The 23,021-nt window shown below is 40.2% G+C and overlaps 1 protein-coding gene across 2 annotated transcripts in view; it reads left to right on the top strand.

The window, feature by feature from the left end:
• LOC139721198 (nuclear receptor subfamily 2 group F member 1-B-like) overlaps nucleotides 1-23,021 on the top strand; it is a 154,911-nt gene that overhangs the window by 94,129 nt on the left and 37,761 nt on the right. For both annotated transcript variants that reach the window (XM_071632525.1, XM_071632527.1), the window contains one exon: nucleotides 21,455-21,970. In XM_071632525.1, the coding sequence (XP_071488626.1) occupies nucleotides 21,455-21,970 (516 nt within the window). The remainder of the gene's footprint in view (nucleotides 1-21,454; nucleotides 21,971-23,021) is intronic.

The raw sequence follows: 23,021 nt of genomic DNA on the forward strand, positions 1-23,021 counted from the left end.
CACACACCAGCTATAGCTCCGAGGAATTATAATCGCTATTATTGTAAAACATGGCATGTCCCGCCCCGTAACAATGATGCGTTAACATAATTTCCTTACCATACGTAAAAAGAAAAACAAAAAAACTTTGTGAGACGTGTCATTGATTTTTTAGTAGAAAGCCAACTTCAACATCACATGTTATACGATCCCGAATTCTGTGTTCTGAATTTCTGTATTGAAAAGTTTTGATTTCTTGCTCTAAATGACTAAATAGCAACTTCTACGGCACCATGCCATGGATGCTCAGATCACCACCATGCATGCATGTACCTACAGCTTAAGTTACACTTTGGTTTTCGTATTTCTCTCCTCCACAAGCCCCATTCAGAGAATTTGGTATTTAACCTTTTTACCTTTTTTCACCCTAATGATTTTGGTTGAGAGAGGGGAAAAAAAGAAAATAGATGGCTCATTCAAAATTGTTTGATGTGCGGTGAATTGTGGGACAATACAATGCAGTGTGGAGATGGAGCTAAATAATCTTATACACTAGGAGTGGGCGAAGCATGCAACCCACCCACCCCCTCCCCCCCCCACCCCGCTCTGTCTGTCTGTACGCATTGAGTGTCGAGTGAGAATTTGGTGGTAGGCAAGGTACATACATGTACCAAGAAGTAAAGTAATGTATAAAAGCATGATTATATTATTTGATTATGACTTGTACAAATAACGGTTTGTTGTTGTTTATGATATCTGTGATATTCGACGGGATAACGCTCCTTTTGATTTTCTTGTGAAGAGTACACTTAAGACGGATGTAGATCATGTACAAATTATGCAAGGACTAGATTTCCTACGGAAACCAAAGCTAGATTTGTAAATTGGTGATATTGTACTAATCCTTAACAAGCCATGTACCTGATAATTTGAACTATGCATCATTTCTCTTCTCCAACTAAATTCATTTTGTAAACATTAGCATTATGATAAGGCAAAGGCAAATGGGCATTCTGGTTTGTTCATGAACAGACCAGGAGTTGTTTCACTAAAATGATTATGTGCTTTGGGTATAAGAACTCTCTTTTTCGAATACACCGGCCTTTTGTGCGTGCCAATGACAACCTCACAGCTTTAAACTATTAGCATTAATCAGAGCATGGACCTACTGTAGGTCCATGCTATGCTTAGAGCAATGTGTTTTGTGTGTTGGCGTATCAGGGTGACGATTGAAGAACAAAGGGTCTGCGGCTGCGAGACTAGTAGCAGACTTGGCCTTCGAGAAGTTTGCCTCGACTTTCTCCTTCATGTCGTTGAAACTTTCATTTCATACTCCAGACAAGTTGGGTGCAAATCAGAAAAAAAACAAAACAAAGCCTGTGCTATGTTGGAAGTAGTGTAAGGTAGATTGACAGTGAAATTGAAGGCGAACGAAAAAAAAAATCCCTATGATTTTTCGTTTGTTTGTTTGTTTGTTTTTTGTCTGCTAGATTTTGCTCTAAAGGAAAGACTTTAATTGAACCATAGACATGAATTCTATTCCACAGTTCGCAATCCCCCTGTGAAAGAGCTGTGCACAGCTAGTAACTTAAAGCAAAACAAGGCACATGTAAATGCACACGTGGGGAAACTAGGCACATACAATGTACTAGTACTTACACAATCTGCTACCATGCTTGTTGGTACTGGTGGGATTCTCTACCGGACCATCGTAGTGTGTTTCTGCGCAGCTTTGTTTCCATAGTAACATCAGAGACTTACTGCAATTCAATGAATTGGCTACAAGAAGTCCATTCGGACAGATTTGCTGATAACATTCATACATTTCATAATTGGGTTTAAAGTATGCTTCAAAATACTAATTTTCGATTATTCAAATTAGGTTAGGTTTAAAGGGATAGTACAGTTTTGGTTGAGATGAGAAATAGGCTTTCGAATTTTTGCAAGATACCAAGAAAACACTTATGAGCATACCATTTTAAGAGGAATTCAAAGTTTATTTGATGAAAATTGGGTTTGGAATAACTGAAACATCCAAAAACAAAGTAAAACAAAGCGATGGTTACAAAGTGTGGGTCCCACACTTTATTAGAATCGTTCTTTTTTGGATGTCTCAGCCATTTCAAAACCAATTTTTATCAAATAAACGTTGAATTCCTCATAAAATTGCATGCTCTTTCATATTTCATATGAGATTTCTCATTATCTCACCTAAAAATGTTAGAAACCTGAAATTAGGTCTCAACCAGAACTGTACGATCCCTTTAAAGGAATCATTTTAAAAGCACGCACAGTGTATATGAAGTGAATTAAGTTATGGGGAGATGTATTAAAGGGGCAATGTCATCAAACATTAAAGTGTTCAATGAATGCAACAAAAAAAGATGAACAAAAACGTTGAAATGGAAAGAAAATTGAACAGGTTGTTCAAAAAACATGATTTTATTATTTTGATTTTTTTGATAAATCTATATGGGGACATGTCAAAATGGAAACTCTCTCTCTCTCAATGAAACACACACACACACACACACACACACACACATACGCACACACACAAAGAATTTTCTAGGACATCAACAGAGCACTTCACCTATATAGCTCCTCCAGGAAATACGGAGAGTTATATTTGCCTTCACTATTCTGAACAGGTCGAGAGAATGTGTGTTTCTGGTAAAACATTTCTATTGATACGTGAACTTTCCCATCATAAGAAAGTTTAGAATTTAGTAAGTTTTGAACGGATGGTCAGATTTTCCTCAAACTTTCACTGAGTGTTTTACCAACCCTTCTGCAGGTGCACCCACTAAATATATATAAAAAAATATATATGTTTATTTAAGATTTTCCCGGTACAGGGGATTGGTATTCGACAAATGCGGGGCAAGACTATAACTGGGCAACTTGCATGTATTGGGGAAAATCACAAGGGCTCGAATTGGTACACGTCAAATACCATTCCCGTGTGTCAATATGCGCTTAGATATATGTTTTTTGGAGGCAGGGTACTTTTTCCCCTCTCGGATGGAAAGACATGAGAGAGGGGGGAGGGAGAGGGGGTGGGGTGGGGGAGGAGGACGTACAATGGCGGATAATGTTGTGATTTCTGAATTATATCCTCCTTATTCACTACCCCCTCTTGACGTTTTCAGTATGTAAACGCAATTTATACCGCTGCCTTATTCTTTCCCACCTTCCAGTCTTACCCCTTTTCTCTCTTTCACATTTTCTCCAGACCCCCCCCCCCCCCTTGCTCTCTCTCTCCTTTTCCCCCTCTCTCTCTCTTTCCCTCCCTATCTATTCCCCTCTTTCTCTCTCTATTTCTCTCGTGTCTGTTTTGCTATTGACAAATCGTGCCCTATTCTCTTGGTCCGGGAATCAGAACTCGGGTTCAAGGACATTTGCATTAAAAAACTCCCAACAGTACACTGACACCGCTCAGCAAATACTGTTCCAAGTTCGAACGGTGTCTGCACGGATTGTCCGCTTGCAAGCCAGTGTTTAAAGGACCTCTCGTACGGTTTTGTTTTTCCAGGTGCGATAAAGCGAATGTGATTTGCGTTGCTCCAAATAGCGACATTCAAAGCTGCCATATGTAGTTTTCCGCAATGGAAATAACTTTTAGAGACTGTGCTTTTTATGACCGAATAATCGTGCAATTTTATCGTATCGCGTAGAACAACTAATTACGCATATTTTGTATTGACGACATGCTGCCACAGATGATATCATTTACGATAAAATATGCGAATACAGCAAATGATTGATGTTGCAAAACTGTTGTGATTGGCACTCGCTTATTTAAGGAAATAAAGCGTCCATATTTATATTTTCGATCTTACCCAGCACTAGTCAATTCAATACTTAACGAAAATTGAAAAACAATAATCATATTTATCAATTTCATCAGTTTTCCATGGTTATCATCATTATCATTTTTTTTTTTTTTAAAATCAAGAAATTTAGAAGAGGAGGAGGATGACATCAACATAACGATTGTAAGTTCAAATGACCCACAGAACTCTGTTACGTAATAACTATAAGTGTCATATTTCATGATTTCAGTGAGCTTTTTACGAATCTGCTGCTTTGGTATATATAATGGCTTTGATGAAACAAATCTTTCTTTTTTGGTTATACGAATTTTCCCCTTAGCACATAGATTATCCTAGTAGCCCCTCCGCTGTTGAGTGTTGGAAATGTGGATGGAAGGGCGTCACAGCGATGGCTAACGGAAGTAGAGCAAAACGAGCTGGGATGTTGTCGCGTCAGGCAAGACCGCATGGCATTGTCAATAGAGGCAGCCACTGGATAATACTGCCTGCATAGGCCTACACAGTATTATAACCTCACTGGTTGTACCATATACATGGACCTACACAACAAAGCGAACTATGTTGTATTATATATCACACGAGACCTGTAGACCACCACCAAACAGCTACAACTCCTCATAACCTATTCTGATGTGCAGTGACTTGCATGTTGTGGCCATTTCATCTCATTTTTGTCATATATATATTGATACTCTGAATCCCAGAATTGACACGCTATCAGGAAAGCGTGATATTGGTCACAAGCACACGTCATATGCAAATTAGATGAGACGATAATATCCCATTAGATTGTGAATTAAAAAGAATTATAAAAATTATGTTTTGTCTACAATGTAAAAAATCTGATTATGTCCCCTAAGAGTAATCGTTGCATATTATCACACCTATACAGTATTGTGATGTTAAGGGCATATTTTATTCGCTTTATTTTTGTAATTTAAGTAATGTGAAATTTTGTGAACAAGTGAAAACCGGTTAAAGAATTATGTGCCGATAACATCATTCTTTCAGCTGACATGGATATGGGCTTGTGATCATGAGCAATGTGTCGTGAAAATATATAAAACGCATGAAAACGCTCTTAACTGCCTTTCTTTGATTTTATTGATATCTGTTAAAAGTCAAATTGAATATTCAGTGACATTTCACTGGAAGAAAGGGCTTCTTTTTGTAGGAGTGTTGTAAGAAATCTTCCTTCCCCAAAGAGGGAGGTGTTCTGCGATGATACCTTCCGCACCTTATGGGACCAGAACGATAAAGTGGGATAACATGAAATTAAAAAAAAAGAAGATATAAATAATAATAATGATAATAATACTAATAAAAAGATGAGAAGTGTTATAGGAGATGACAGTGTTAAAACTAAGTAAATGAAAGGAGTGTGGCCCAGTACTGACAACATGTTTGATTGAAGGCATTATTTACCATTTGCAGATGAAACAAAAACCTAGCTTTAGTGCTTTAAAATAGTTCTAAAATGTGAGTTAGGGATAGAAACAACCAGTGTCAATATGTTAACCACTATAATCAATTTTAAGTATTGTTAAATATATAGAAAGATGAATAATAGCTATGATAAAGTTGTTTCTAGAATAAACCGTCTACAGTTATGGTTTACTGAGAAAAATAGTGATATCTCCTTATATTTTAGCAGGTTTTAGGCTTTATTGCAAAATTTTTATATGGTAGGATTTTTGTGATTTAGTGTACAACTGGCCTAAACATATGCATCAAATGTGATAACTCGAATATTTTTTTTAATCACTGCTCCCAATGTTAGACAATATATTTAACTTACAAAGATATTAGCAGTTTAATACCACTCTGTCTTGCATCTGGTTTTATAGTCAGATTTCTATTTATAACGGATCCCATGCGAAAAAGTTGCCAACCACTTCAGGCCACGCCCAACATTTTTTTTTTCTCTTCCACCAATTCAGCTTTGACTGGTTAAAAAAAAAAAAATACGTGAAGAAAATCGTTGGAGTACGTTCAGAGACGCAGTACTTCCCTGCTTCTAACAATAACCTATAACGGACGATTTGTATAATACTCGCATTTTATAATTTATTGCAATGTTACGCAGGCACCGACAGAGAGATAGAGGGGGAGATAGAGGGATGGATACCCCTAAAAATGTTGCAAACCGTTAGAGCGAATCAGATGCGGCATGGAGCTACATGAGAAAGGGTCGGAGTTCAGTCTCAGCAATCATTCGTCCTACCTTTTTGGCCTTGGCGTCCCGAATAAACCCCCTGATGACGTTTGCAGACGCACTTTCATTTTCGTTGAGATGAGTGCATGTCTGTGCGACTCTCATCGGGGCGGGAGGAGTGGATGTAGGGGGTGGATGCGTGCTAACGCCAATAGGCATGTATCGGACTGTTACAGTCATGACGTGTATCACTCAAACATTGTGTGTGCTAGCATTGCCACGTATTTATTACGGAGCGATGTTAGACGGTAAGTCGGTAGATAGCTGCCAGTCTGTAACCAACACCTGAAGACTCCACAGACGTCGCATGTCATAAGGGGGCCGATTGTCTCATTTCGCAAGGTCTACCACTTGTATGCATGTAGGGTGAAGATGACATATATCTTGCATAAAAAAGTCACATTTCAACTTCAAAAGCTGACGCAAAACGTTGATGGCAATTTTCGTTTTGGGAGAAGCAGGCCAGATTTTGTCTTTTTTTTTTATTATACAACGCCCAGTGCACTCCTATATATGACAAAATAATTATTGATTTGCTGAACAAGTAAAATTAGCACGTGTATCACATACATGAATTCCAAAGGAAATCTAATTTTCCAGCTGTTGAATTTTCAATTTTTCCTTTACTGACTCTTTTATTTACACTTGTTGTAAGGATGGCGTTTTGAGCTTTTTGGACATGCTCGTCAAAGGAGTGTGATTTTACAGAATTATTTACTTTTCTATAGGAGAGGCAGGAGAGCTGGTTAGGAATGGAAGAGACGCCTTAGCGAGCGAGAGAGCTTGGATGATGAGAATAGGAGGAGGGAGGGTTGTTTGAATTTGTATCTAGCAGACGACAAAGGATGAGATCCGGCAAACATATTATTGATTTGAACATGGCTAGTTATGCGTACCTGTGTTCATGACCGTGAAAGGGGGTTGGGGGGGGGGGGGGTGCCACCATCAACATCCAACTCTTGCAACGGAGGGTGGGACACGACATTATTTTTATCCCCAACCAATCATTGCCACTCGATACAGCCAGTCCTCCTCTACGAAGGGCAAAAATCTTGTATGATTTGCAAGCCGCATTGGCGATAAGGATCACGTGAGGAGTCACGTGGTGCCTGCCCTGCGTTCCATCCCCGTGACGCAGAGATGTCCTTAGAATAGATAGCATCATTGTGTCGTGCATCTCGCAGCGTCCTGAGTGGGGGTGGCCCCTCCTCATGTTTACCTCCTCCAGATTTTCTGCAGAGAGGTTTCGTTTTTCTCAGTGCGCGAGATGTATCATCAGGACAACGCACTGCCCTCCGGTGTAGGTGTCGCTGGGAAATGCAAACGTCTCTAAGGGTGCCCTCTTTAACCCTATGACTGCCCCTATACATCTGTAGTCACTTATGCTGTATACGATGCCGATGACATTTTAAAATGGTGAACTTGGGAGGGCTAACATGTTAACACACTTTACAAAGGCTCGTAGTGTTTGCGTGGTCGCCACTGAAACAGTTCAAGTTCAGGGGTTACATCGAAACGGGTAACATGTCAATATGAGTTTGCTAAGAATAGACGATTTGAGGTCGAGCTCATCTGACTTGCGTTTGCAATCGTAACTTGGCTGCAACAACACCGGTATTATTTGGAGGTTAGACGTGCTATTAGCGTGAAGCAAATAGGACGATGCTCTTACATGACGAAACTCGTAGTCCATGTTCACCAGACTAAATCCTCTGGCCTCGGTGACGCTCCTTGAGACTTCGAAGAACGTGAAATATTGCATGAAGTCATGACAGCACTGAGAATAGAAAGGTCAGAATATGAACGGGGACACCGAGTCCAACAGAAATGATGAATTCCACCTACCGTTTTGGATTGTGCCTTCCAAGAAATGATAACCCATAATCAAGATAAAATCACAATGAATCACATACTACAGCAATTTTATGTCTTTATTGATGACAATTTTAGATATGTGTACTTCACACACAAATGTACTTGTATACATATTTTCACTGCTGTAAGCATTTCAATATCTTTTGCAATCTTTTGTCTGATAAAATCACGCACCACCGTGCTGATAAAACAAACAAACAAACAAAAACACCGATAAAGAAGGAGAGCTCGGGTTTGTATTCAATCCTCGCCCGCTACTCTTGTCAGTCACCCGTGCCTGCACGATCGCCAGGCGAGGGTTACCAAATGAAGAAAGAAAGAAAAAAGTTAATGTGACATTTTGTCAAGACGGATCTAAAATCTTTCCCTCTTGTCCTCATCCTCCGGTCCCGTGATCCCGGTAAAGTGCACCTCACATCGCACAAACAAACTTGACAAGTTGATACCTCGTCCATTTGACGGTCAACAGGCACAAGACGAGCCGGAGCTCGAGCCTCTTTAAGGACGGCTCCACGGGTTGAGGCGCGAAGATTCCTGCTGGCGCTAATGTTGTTTATTTTGAATTTCATCACATCGCACTTCGGCCATATTCGACTCGCCTCACAACATACCCCTTCCACCTCGACAACGAGGAATAGCTCATGCGGAGTGAAGGGCACTGGACCCTTTCCATCAATGACACGGCATACTTACGAAGGATATTACTTCTACGATGTACGAATCATGGTCGAGAAAGCATCAGGAAAGTCCTGTGTTTTGAAGTCCTTAGCGAAGTGCCTATTGGCAGCTTAAATGTGGACAACCTGACGATTATTGTGTGAAATAGTAGACCCCTTTTCCAGTCATCCTAGTTTTCACTGTTTCAACTAGTAGGCCTAATTACCACCAGTGTTTTAGATTTAACTTGATGTGGAAATGATCAACGAAAATGTTCAAAAGTTTCACAAATATTCGCTTTGAACGTGTAGAACATCTCAAAAGCACGTTTCATAAAAGTTTCAAGGATATTACATCGTTATGCTGTCGTTTCAACCAGGAATTGAATACACGTTCTTTTCCGTTTCTTCTATTCTACCTTCCTCTATTATTACTGATCAATGGATCAATAGAAATATTCATCAATTGATCAATGATATTATTATTGATCCGATTTTTGTAAGCAAGGGAAAATAAGATGTATAAAACGGATGTTGATCATGCGAAGTTTCCTATAGGGCCTATAACATGAACCATATATGAATCGGCGAATTTAGAACACTGAAATCTCGCTGAAGGTAAAATCACCAGTACGGGTGTGATGCTATGAATGATATCATTTACATACACGCATATTGGACAATGATTTTTAAGGAGTCTTGAAAAAAAGAACATAAAAAGAAGACAATTTTCCCTTTGTGGCCCTTCACACTGAATCATAAATGTTTGTATTATTTTGAAAGAATAAGTAGAGAGACACATTTTAATATGAAAGAAAAAGTATGGGCGTTGTACACAAACATGATTGCCCTCAATAATGGAAACATCAAGTCTTCAACGTCACTTTTCGATCTACGTCAAACTGGGGTTAGAAAAGGGGTTTCTTCATTGCCTAGATTTGCATGTTTGACGTCGTTGCCTTCCTTCGTGTTGAAAGTCGTTCGAATCCACCTGTTCGTGTCGCAGCGGGGAAAATATTGACCAAGGTCAGAGCGTTATGGATAACTGCTACGCCCACCGCGGGTTGACCATAGTACCCACCATCTTGTATTGGGTTAATCCAATTTGCGCGGTCGCAGTCGGAGAAAAAAAGATCCCTCGATAGAGTCCAATGTGCTGTAACGAGTTGGCACTATTGCGTCTCAGTATACATGGGTTATTTGTTTCTATTTGATATTAGAATGTGACTGGTAGATTTCATATCCGCACAAAAAAAAAAAAAGTTCGTCGACGAGGGTTTGAATGAGCCGTCCTGTAAATGTCCCGCCTATATCCCCTTTCTATATGAGTGGAAAGTCAATGCGATAACTCAAATCATCAAGAAACTACTTGTGCAGTGTAATTATCATGCCATGTTTATGTAAGACTAGTGTAATCATTGATTTACAATACATTGATGGCAATATAGGCTAATCACGTTTGAGCAAATTCTAGAGACAATACACTTGCCCGTGATTTTGCCGTTTGATGCGAGCGGCAAGTATAGTGAGGCTGCCATCCCTTCGTGTGTGCGCGCGCATCATTCTGTGTTTTATTGACGGACACTTTCAGAAGCAACGATAACACTGTTCAATAATCGCGCGCTGCCCTAGAAATGTAATCGGCCGCAAAGCGTACAAACAGGCGTGCAAACAGCGATTATAGGTCAAGTGTGGAAAGTAGACCTAGCACATTGCATGAGCCGACAAAAAGATAAAATTGACCCCGTTCTTCTTCACTCACTACATCTCCCTTTATACATCGGGAGAAAAAAAAAAGGAGGTAGGGCCTACAATATGACGAGCATAATCATTCTTTATGATAACATGCTAACACTCCTTCAATTTTGTATCATCGCATAGCATCCTTTAATGATTGATGTAGAACTGGTACCGATAGTTGTTTGCTCGATACTTGTCGCCCTGTGATTGAAACTGGCTGTCTCGCTTGTCTACAATAGACAACCCTTCGTGAATAGCTCCATGGTTGAAACTCGAGCACGCTCGTCACGTACCCGTACACCGGGTACTACAGGATACCTTTTCGCGCGATTAAAATCGCACGGCATGTACTCGATGATAAAGGTTATGGTTCTCCACTGTGGCAGGGCCATAGCCTGCTTATATTCTCGAACTACTGTACTGAATCTAAAGCCTTGCGCAGAATTATAAATTTGGCATGTCTGACGTGTTAGAAGTCGATATCGATCACCACCCTCTGAATTTTTGACAGATTGATCAATAGGAAGTTTACTACGATGACATCGCCGCGTACACTTCATTTACTAACCACCCCGTTCCATCAGAGAGTGAGATTTAACACATGAAGTATGGCAGTCGGTATTACGTGAGGAAAGTCTCAAGTTCCAAATAGTAACATACACAAAAAAGTCTCCTCCCGCCCTTGCAGTTAGTGTTATATCAGTGACATCTGCTGGGTGTTTGTTCATGAATTGTTCGTTCGTTTGTTTGTATTTCCCCAGTAGAAGGAATACTAAGAAGTAACGTTGAATCAGTATTATTAGCATGCTGGATTTCAGCGTCATTTTGCTAAAAGTACCTGCAGTTTTTTAGGTTTAAAAATAGAAATATTCAATTGAATTCGGTTCAATTTACTTAATTGATAATCATAAAAAGCAGAGTATCTGCAGCATTAATTGTGATGGGGAGTTCACAAAGAAAACCAAAGGCTTGAGGCAAATGTAATTCCCGCAAAATTAAAGGTAGAAATGTATAAATAAATACAGTACTGATGAATATAGGCCCTAAATTCTAAAAGTAAATACAAAGTCGAATATGTGTTTTGTTTTGCTCTTGTTTCTGTTTTTCCCTTTCCGATGGATGCTTACGTCATTTCCAGCTGCCCCAGGTTAAATAGTCTTTATAAAACTTATTAATGACATGTTGAGGAGCGTAAGTTGTCACGTTTCTTCTTGCGTTCACTTTTGGTACACAGCGTGGTCTTGTCTTTTGGAGGACCATTCTCCACCTTTGATACATGTTTCCCCACACAAAAGTGTCCGTGCGTTTACACTGCATTGAGGCAGGGAGAAAACGGGGATGGGCTCGGGGTTAAGGCGCCATTTTGGAGTTATAACCATCGTCTTTTGTTTACCAGCCTTCATGCAGAGTTTCGGTTCTTCGGGGGGAATAATTCCCGAATAGCTAGCTAGCTAGCTATCTGGAATTTAGTCAAATTTAAATTTTACGTGCAGCCGTCATTGCCGTACGTCCGCCAACACTTCGAACAATAGTGTGATTTCCGGTGATCATCTTGTAGATGCGTAAGGCTTCAAGGAAAATATATTAACAAACAAACATACAAAACGTACTGTATCTGTATACAAACAGAAGTAATCAAAGTATATGCAAAAGTATAAATGAAAGTATATGCAATGAAATGTTAGTCAATCTTCAACGCTCACTAGAGAGAGAGAGTCGGTTTTGCCCGCGTATTCGTTGTTGTGACTCTCGTTGCGGGAAAGATGTTGCATACTATGCTTGCCTTCCAATGTCAGAACCTGGTAATCTCGGCTAGGTATGAAGCCAGGCTTTCACCATCGCCATGTCCAGCCGAAATATGCCTGTAGAACGTGATTTCAGAGCACGTACAGTGATGATTCCCCGGGTGTTTTATCTGGATCCCTTTCTTCCTTCTGAAAAATCATCACCCTCCGCAAGTCCTCGATCAGCGTTGGGTGATATGGAGACAGAAGAGATGGGGTGATGAATCATTTCTCTTCACTTTTTTTGGGGCTGCCATGACTCGAGGTCACTGTCGGGTCAGTTGAGGTCCATTAACCCCTGGGTTACGTCGGCCAGTTTTTACGTTGGTTATTGGAGGCCGCGGACTCGTAATAGGATGCAGAACGCGTCCTATCACGGATGATGATGCGACAATTCCAAATCTCCTACGTCTCACATTGATTCACCCCCGACGCGAGATCATATAGCAAAGCCATTTATTGCATGGGCCCTCTCAACGAATAAGGTAGCAATTTCCAAGTTGGTGTGAAATCGACATGATATCATACCGGCATATATATCAAAGTCGCATAAACAGTTTTGACATCGTTGCTGCGTAAACGAAAGTGGATGAAGAAGAGGAAAAACTCGTGTACAATCTGTTCAAAGTAATTGAGCATTCAGTGAATTTTGATCTTCGTGCACATGCTTCGGTAGCACCGGAAAGCAAAATAGGCTACATATTCCTTCTTTTCTTTCACTCCATTCGTTCTCTGAAGATACATGATATACGACATAAAGCTGTATCACCTAAAATGTGTCAATGCATTACAAACAAAAGAAGAAAGGGCACATGCATGCAAACACTGTACATTCAAGTACAGAATAAAAGGTAGTCAAATATTTTTTGCTTTTAAGTGAGGAATTTGATATCATCATTTTGACTTGCAATCCAAAAGTAGCTTGGGCCTTTAAGAAACAGACGTCGGAAATATTCTTATATGTAGGCCTTTGTATTATATATGATTTTGTGTAATTATCTTAATTTCACAAATCAGGACGACATTGTAATAAACAAAACACTTTGAGTTAGAGTGCAATATACGACGTGACTTTTATGACAACACATGTATCGAATCAAATTTGTTGGAAATGATGGGCCGGTACTGGATTTGCAGTCCCCTCTTTAGCAACTAATTTCTGAACTACCGGTAACTAGATGAAGGCACATTGCCAATTAGAAATTCAACAGACAAAAAGAAACAAACTCACACACACACACACACACACACAGAAGAAGCAGCTTTCTTGCAAAATCGTATAGGCCTACTAGTAGTAGTACTCAGGTAGTAGTAGACTTATTATTATTATTTTTATAATTTATATTAAGAGTAGAAGTGGCAGGCCCTATTTGTGTATCTATAGTTGTAGACGATTTCATTTCCATTTATCGTTTTCATCTTCATTATGACTACACTGTATTAGTATGTAGGCCTATACCATCCGTTCACAGAGGGCTAATGCTTTTGGCGAATGTCCTTGTATACTAGTCCCCCCCCCCCTTTTTTTTTTGTTTTGTTTTTTGACTCGCGTGCCAAGGAATTGTACACTCTGTCATTACATCAGCACACTTGTAAGAGTGTCCAGAGGTGGTCGCCATGCTCGAAACTCTCTCAAAACAATGCTGGAGATGTTAATTTTATCCGTGGATCCAGTTACGTGAAAATTTATCCATTGTGTCAATACCAACGATGAAAGGTAACTTGCTATTTTTGATTCGTGCATTCGGAATCATGGTAGTTGTCGTGACTTTTTTTGACTTTCGCAATCGAAATTCATTATGACTTGTCGCTCTCTTTTTTTGTATGTGCTATATCTCCACTGTACCTGGCGAGTAGTTATCATTGGACATTATGTTGTTTCAGTTCTTGCCTACCGTATGTTAGCCTAGTAAGCCGATGTGAAATTTCCGAGGATATCGCATTAGTTCTTGAAATTCTCGACGTGTATCAAAAGCGTCAACTGACTCTCTTGCTTGGTACGTGTTTGGCACTTTTTTTTTCATGTCGTAGAATTTCTTATTGCACACCATCTCTGTTGAGCGGAGCGCTTTCGTGATCTCAGCAATGCCATCATAAAAACTTCACATCCACACAAGTGGAATACGGCCACCGAAGTATTTTCCCCAGCTAGACTGCCAAGATTTCTCTCAGTGCTGGGTCAGCTTCTTTGCTTTATTTGAAACAGACACGACAGATATCATTCGGCTTCTTCACTGTTTCCAGTTGTTAGAGGCGGGCACACACCGGCGTGTAGCGTAGACGTATCGCTCCCAAATCCAAAGAAATCTTGTCGGCGGCCAAGTGATGGGTTAGCCGTATGGGAAACGCGGACCCGAGTTTATCTTTTTTCCCCGTCAGTCTAGAGCTCAGTTTTTTTCTCACCGAGAGGGGTGGGTATATTGCATGTTTTTTAGCGCTGACCTGGCGAATTTCTCTCTCACACGAGCCATCAATGACTTCTCCACGGGTCTTTTTTTACCTCCCTCTCTCCGTCTACTAGGATTAGAATAACAGACGCACGGTGGCTGTGTAATATCCACAGAAAAGGGAGGGAGAGAGGGGGGAGGGGAGTATAGAAAGTGGAGGGAAATCACACGGTGTGTGTTACTTTTTTGCACGATACGAAATGTAGCATTGCATTGTAATACTTATTCCAGACGATTCCACCTGAATAAAACGTGTATAATGGCAGTCACTAGCGTTTCAATGTGCAAATCGCCTCCTCAGAATTAAAGGTAAGGCAGCCTTCCATAACCGAACGCGCGATGCAAGATGTACGGCGGCATGTTTGCGGTGTCGATTCATCGTGTCTGCGGTTATCCAAAATTATTTCGGAACGTCTATGAATTTCTGCATTCCTCTCTCCACACCATACGAGTAGTATTTACGTGTAATATTGTAATACATTTTTCACGTGAATGTGTGCGACCATGCTAGGCAATGGCAAAACATGTAGCTACAAATAAACACACTCCTACCCAAACAATGTGCTTTGATGTCGAAGCCTATGGAGGATGTTTGGACGGTTTCATTTTGTAATCCATTATCTGAGGCATTTCTTTAGTAATAATAATCAGTGATACTATCAGGTAGTACGTGTACTCGTAGTACTTGGTTTTTATGGTAGTGCTGGGACTAGTGCTGTTTATCATTGTAACCGTAATGGCTGGAATGGACTGATGAATGATGGTAGCGGTAAATGCCACACGATACAATTTACAAATATACATCGGATCTCCTCCTAAATGGACATGAGTGGACAAGGTTTTGACTGCCCTTTAGGCCTTTATGTCATAAGGAGTAGGGAGGGAAGACTTTGGCTATGGGCGAGGCCAGAAGTTAGAAGGAAAGGGGAGGGTAGTTGGTGGAGATGATGATTGAGCTTTTAACTTTTTTGCGAGATACTAAGAAACCACTTATGATATGTTACACTACAAAGAATGCCATTCTAGCAGGAATTCAAAGTTTATTTGATGAAAATCGGTGCTAAAATGGCTGAGATATCCAAAGTAAAACAAAGCGATTCTAATAAAAGGTTGGTCCCACCTTTTATTAGTACGGCCATTTCAAAACCAATTTTCATCAAGTAAATGTTGAATTCCTCTTGAAATTACGTGCTCTTTCATATTTCATAAGAGGTTTCTCATCACCAAAAAAGTTAGAAACCTGAAACCTATGCTAAGCTATCCCTTTCAACCACACGCACACATGTGTATGGACCCACACCCACACCCACACCCTCCACACACACACACACACACACACACACGCTTTCACTGTTACATACAGATAGACACGCACAGACACACACATACCACACCAGACTCGGGTCACGCATACCAATCAGTGGCGTAGAGTGAAGTTTTTGGCAGAGGGAGGGATGGCACAGGAGGCAACACCCTTTCGACATCCTTGGACCCTGGCAACCGCGTTCGTTTAACCCTATTAAGCCCAAGCTATTTTGACCCCTCGCAGGCCCAAGGGGGGGCACATTGTGCCCCCCCTATATAACTTTTTAATTATTTTATGTATCATCGTCATATTTGGCACGTGGGTAGAGTAACTCATACTCTACATGACCGTACATTTGAATTTTTGCAAGGTCACCCATGGAGGGCGCTATTTACAAAAATATAAAGAAATACATAGGAAATATGCTAAAAACATGATTTTTCGGTATAATTTCTTTATCCCCATTATATATGTCTTATTATAGACCAATCATTTTCATATTTGCCACAAATGATAAGCAAGTGGAATTTTATTATTTGTTATGTTTGAAATTTCTCAAGGTCACCACATGGGGGCGCTATTCATATCAACATAGTGATACATTATGAGACCTGAGATGAAATGTTTGGGATGGGAACATGTATAGTTATAACATTTCATATTTGCATAATAGTGGAATTTTGAGATTGCAAATTAATAATATGATAAGCTAATGATATTAGAGGCATAACTTGGGTGAAGGAATCAAAATAACTCAAAGTATAAGAGCAATCTGTAGAAAATATTATTGTTTTCAATTATCTCTATTATATCTATTGTTTTATGCCTTTGTCACATAAAAACAAAGGAAATAATAAGAAAAACTTTCCAGGACCACAATTACTTCAAATTTTGCTTCTTCAACAAATTTCAGCCAAGAAACACCCATTTCATACACTGTAATGCTATTAAATGAAATGGGAACAGAAAAAAGATGCAAAATCTGACTGACAAGGTTGTCAGTTTATGGTTGCCATGGCAACCAGCAACATCAAATATAGCTAAATTATATATAAAAATGTTCGCAATAAGATTTTAGGAAAAGTCACCAAATTTGGTTGAAATCGGATTAAGGACGAAGGAGTGGCAAACGGAAATCTGGTAGGGGGGGCACAATGTGCCCCCCCTTGGGCTTTATAGGGTTAAACCTCTGGGGACTCTTGCCTCAAACTCTCATTGCTATCGTACATGATAGCCATGCATTTTGATAGCAATGGAACTAAAAAGAAAAAGAAATATAAACAAATAAAATAGGGAATAAGAATAGAGACTCTTCTCATTCGCATTATTATTTTTTAATGCAACCATTACAACGATCGAAATGGTCAAACAACACATTTTAAACAACGAACGAATGAGATCAGGATGAACAATGATTCCTATATAGGCCTATAGGAGCATGCTTGGCAGAACGCAACACTTGACTGGACATTTTATATGAGGTGCCATCCCTTGATATTCTGTTGCAAAATGTACAATGTAGGCCCTAAATGTGTCATATTAAAACGTGTATAAATCGTACTATCGTGAGTGAGGGATAGGAGGTTTAAAATGGGGATGGTGTCGAGGAAGAAAAGGCTGGTTCATCGTAATGTTGATGGATATTATCAAGCAAACATGCCATAATGAATACTAGTAGGCTGACCTGGTTACAGTCAAAAGTATTGAAATCAAAACTAAAAACTATAAAGAAAGAAAAAAGTAATGGAAGACTCTTTTTGGGACTTTTTTTTCCTGTGGAGTGTTGAAAGGCACGGTGTCATGAATGTTAAAAAGTCGATACCCTTACTGCCCGGCCTTACTGATTCGAATCATGATACGCGGAACATGACCGATACGCTCACATTTACGCCTCAGTACAGAACAAACTCCTATGCGGCTCGGAAATACATCCATACCTGACAAAAGAATTGTGGAAACAAATGGAAAAAAGAAAGAAGAAGAGAATGCTTCGTAAGATAAGGAACTTGGTGAAGAGTTGACGTAAACCCTCGCCTAGAGTTTAACAAGCCTTAAATCTGAACCCCTTTCCTGAATAAGAAATGTCAGATTTCATGGGAAAGTACCCCTCTTAGAAATCAAAATCAAATGAAGCGGAAGGGTGAGAAGTCACTGTACTCATGTGGAAGCGTCGCCAGGAATTGCATGTCGATTACATGTATGATGGAGTGAAGAACACGCTTTGCCAAAGCCAGAGGAAAGTACACTTGTTTGCTATGAATGTGCGGAAAAAAGTACACGTTTCGTGGGAGCCCTGGCAAAAAAAAAGAAAAAAAAAGTACACGGCTTGCCATAGACGCGGAGAATAATTATAGCCGAAACGACAACAATAAAAAAACAACAACAGCAGAAAGAAGAAAAAGAACATCAACAACAACGAAAAGTGCGGTTTGACATCAGTGGGTGGAAGGAAAACGGGGATTGGTATTGGGCAGTTGGGAAAGGAATGATGACGCATTGTGGTATGAGTGTAGAGTGTACAGTGGTGTGTATGGTGTGCGATAGCTATGGAGAAAAATGCCTCATTAATAACAGTCTGCATTTTACTCAAGAAGAGGTAACTAGAAAATAAGACGAGACGTATTATCTTGCTATTATAGTAGTATTCTGCAGTTTGAACAAAAATATAAAGAAGACGCAGATGGGATGCGATCATTGCTCTCTGCAAACAGTGCCAGTAATGTTACAAAAAAACAAAACACGTGTAGCTATCCTTGAATTAATACCGCTGTTATTAATGTGTCTTCGTCTATGATATGTATATTAGTCAAAATTGATGTGACTGTCATATAATTGTATGAAATCAATAATTTCGTCGCTTCCGGTACGGTTCCAGTATCATCATCTGTAGAAGTGATAGCAGAGGGGGTACAGTGGGTTTGATGTCTCCCTACCAGTGCTTATGTGCACCATACAGACACGTACTTGTATTTCCATGAGGTTTTGAGGTGGACTGCTTGGTTTACTGGTAATAACGTTGATTTTCGTACATGCTACAATTTTCTTTTGGGGAGGTCAAAGGTTCGTTTCCGTTCCTGCGTTGTGGCATGATTACCGTCACCGAGTCTGCCAACACTGTCTTCAACCATCGGTATATTGCATGTTACAGAGACTGCGATGTCGGAAGATGATCGCAAAAGAATCGTTGGTCGCGTCCCTCACACTGTCAGTGTCATCTGAACCAATCTATAAGCATCATATTTTATTGAAATGGACTAACGCACAGTGTGAAATGTGAGAAACTCAACTGTGCGAAAGTAACGATGTGATTAATCGTCCGACACATCGTTGAGGTAATGTCTGCAGACATGTGTCCTGAGACTTACGGTGTAAGCATAATCAAGTTCACTTTAAATAACTGGCTGGACCGTTAGCGTATCACTTCCTCTTTAGTTTGGGATATAATTTATAATGTTGTGTGTGCAATATGCAGGTAACTGTATGCCACTCTGTGAATCGTACCTGATGCTAAACTGGAATAACAGCACAAATTCCAGTAGGACAAGGGGGAAAACCCCTGCATCTCGGAGCTATTATTATTCACCCAGGCTGTCGGGAGAAACAGCGTCGTGAGATGAATATACTCGCCAATGCCGTTGATTCAAGGGTCAATTACCTCCAAACGTAATTGAATTGGGAAGCCGTCCGATAATTGATTCACGTTTCATCAACAATTCGATTAGTTGACGGGGGAGGAGGGGATTGGGGGTGGGGTCGGCGATCAAGAGGGACCGTGGAGAAAGGGGATTAGGTTCCTTGACGTACTGACGAGATTGCATTTTTATATCATACACATCACTATATTAAGAAAAGATGGGGAATGAAAGGGGTAGAGGAAGAGGAGAAGGAGAGAGGATAAAGCTAGTGTAAGATAACAGACAACTTGGCAATTTATATAAACTTGATATATAAACTTGCATCCAAAATAGACATGTATTATGTCTGTCACGGGCCCTCCATGTGCCATATTAATAAAGGGACTATACAGTTCTGGTTAAGGTGACGATTCAGCTTCCACCGTTTTGCGAGATATTCAGAAACCACTCTATGAGATGTCAAAGAGCACACAATTCTAAGGGGTATTAAAAGTTTATTTGATGAAAATCGGTTTTGAAATGGCTGAGATATCCAAAAACAAGGTGAAGCAAAGATATCCTAATAAAAGGCGTGGCCTGTCGCCTTTTATTGTATTCACTTTTTTTTTGTGGATATCTCAGCCATTTGAAAACCAATTTTCTTCAAATAAACGTTGAATCCTTCTTAAAATCACATGCTCTTTCATATTTCATAAGAGGTTTCTCATTCTCACTTAGGAATGTTATAAACCTGAATCCCCACCTCAACCAGTACTGTACAGTCCCTTTAAAGCGTTGTTATCCGTGGTAACTGCAGCTTTTATACATAGCCATTATTCCTTTTTCTCTCCTTTCGGTCTCCGAGACAGCAAATCGACCATGCATTGACAAGGTTACCTTCATATACATGAGGAATGAGAGAATGCAGCAATATTCGTAGAACACATCAGTGAAAGTTTGAGGAAAATCGGACAATCTGTTCAAGGGTTATGATTTTTCGAAGTTTCAATGCCGCCATCGCTGAATGAGAAGACTACTACAGCTTGTGGCGTCACATGCGTAGAACGATACAAAAATAATTTATAAAGAAAATTCAACATATTTTCCCTTTTCTCGCATAATAAAAGAACACTTGACTTGCTCCTTATATATGAAGGCAGGGGGAATGATATTACCCGTAACATATTTAGTGACGAGTCGAGGGAATGTGTACTTTTTTAAAAGAAATTTTGGGAATTCTCTCTATATTTTCCGTATATCGTTCTCCGGATGTGAAATCATATACACTTTAGTAATCTTCTAATCCAGCAATGACTGCGCAGAAACTTTAAACATTCATAACTTACTTGAATGCATTGTCCAATTTTCCTCAAACTTTCACTAATGTGCTCAACTGATATTGCTGCATTTACTCAGTCCACATATATATTAAGGTGAAATTGTCCTTTACTTTTAAGTAATGCATTTCTGTACATACTTTCGAGGATACCTTCATTGCAGTCGTGATGGCGTGTATGAATTGGCATGAGCATGTTCTTCGCATGTCTACCAGGATGGTCGTTGTCGGACTATAGTAGCACATCCCAAGGATGATGATCGGCTAACATAGATCTGAAATGTTTGCTGTCGGTGTTGGGCCTACAAATTCTAAAGTGGCGAGGAGCTGATTGCATTTAATCGTCTTAATTTGTGTAAGATATTCCAAAGCAAGTAAATGCTTCTCGGGTCCTAATAAAAGGTGGGACCCGCCTTTTATTAGGACCACTTAGTTTTAATTTGTCGTTGGATATCTCAACCATTTCAAAACCGATTTTCACCAAATAAACTTTAAATTCCTCTTAGACTTGTATGCTCTTTAATATTTCATAATTATCTTTTTAAAAAGTTGGAAACCTGAACCCCCCCCCCTCTCAACCAAAACTATACCATCCTTTTAATCAGTTTTAAAGTGCCTTCCTAAATCTTTTTTTTTCTCTCCTGTCTTTCACCCGTTTTTCTTCAGCTGTCCAGCGAGGTCGAATGCCGCCGACGCAGCCCGGTCCGGGCCAGTACCTCGACGGACGGTTCGAGGGCCATACATTCCTCTCGGGCTACATCTCCCTGCTGCTGCGAGCCGAACCGTACCCGACATCGCGCTACGCGCAGTGCATGCAGACGAACTCAGTGATGGGCATCGACAACATCTGCGAGCTGGCCGCCCGCCTGCTCTTCAGCGCCGTGGAGTGGGCGCGCAACATCCCTTTCTTTCCCGACCTCCAGGTCACCGATCAGGTGGCGCTGCTGAGAATGAGCTGGAGCGAGTTGTTCGTGCTCAACGCCTCGCAGTGCTCGATGCCCCTGCACGTCGCGCCCCTCCTCGCCGCGTCGGGACTCCACGCCAGCCCGATGTCGGCGGACCGAGTGGTGGCCTTTATGGACCATATCAGAATTTTTCAGGAGCAGGTGGAAAAGCTGAAAGCGCTTCACGTGGACTCAGCTGAATACAGTTGTATCAAGGCGATCGTCCTCTTCACTTCCGGTGAGTATTATGGAGCTCGACCGCAAGCAAATCTTTAAAACTTTAATGTATTCCCACTTGTCATGTGTGGTTTAACCTGACTTCCGGAGATGAATAATTTGTCAGCTAATTCTTCTTTTGGTGTCGTACATCCCATCGTTGATAAAGCACACAATAACTCAGTAATTATTTTTCCCCCAAAGGAGCAGGCGATGTTGGTGATTTGTGTTGTGAACTAAAATGCAGGCTGTTATCAATGCTACATTACGGCGATGCTATTTCCCAAATAATAACGCCCTGTGCGAGAGTGTGCTTGTGTTTTGAGCATGTAAACTATATTGGATGCCCAGTCCGTTCGTGTGTGTGGTAAGCGAAGCTATGCTTGTGCTGTGAGTTAAACATGATGTTTTGTCTGCGACACGATGTGACGCACGCAGCTGGTGCTCATTGTTTTCACAGTGATAATAATGTTTTTGTGAACAGACTACATGTTTCAGAAAATCGAACACCGCATGCTATCCAAAGAAAGATACAGGTAGTTCAATGGGCAATCAAATCAAAACAAATCAAACGATTTAAAGAGATGGTATAGTATTGGTTGAGATGAGGATTCAGCTGTTAACTTCTTGCGACATACTAAGAAACCACTTCATGAAGTGTTAAAGAGCAAATAATTTTATTAAAGAGGGGATTCAAAGTTTATTTGATGAAAATCGGTTTTAAAATGGTTAAGATATCCAAAAACTAAGCAAAATATAGTGGTCCATGTAAAAGGTGGGTCTCACCTTCTATTAAGACCTCTTTGTTTGTGGATATTTTCAGCCATTTCAAAACCAATTTTCATCAAATAAACTTTGAATTCTTCTTAGAATTAATATTATGCTCTTTCATATTTCATGACAGCTTTCTCATTTTCTCACTAAAAAAATTGGAAACCTGAAGCTGAAACCGAAACTATACTGTCCCTTTAACTGACTCAATCCCAGTAATCGGAGTTCGCATTGCGTTGTACAAGTATTAGGGGGCTACCATTACAGGCAGCAACAGGTAAAATGAGTCGTGAGGGTGGAAA

Source organism: Diadema antillarum, unplaced genomic scaffold (assembly GCF_040938485.1).
Source record: "Diadema antillarum isolate AM-2024a unplaced genomic scaffold, OU_Dant_1.0 scf00000139, whole genome shotgun sequence".
Classification (NCBI taxonomy): domain Eukaryota; kingdom Metazoa; phylum Echinodermata; class Echinoidea; order Diadematoida; family Diadematidae; genus Diadema; species Diadema antillarum.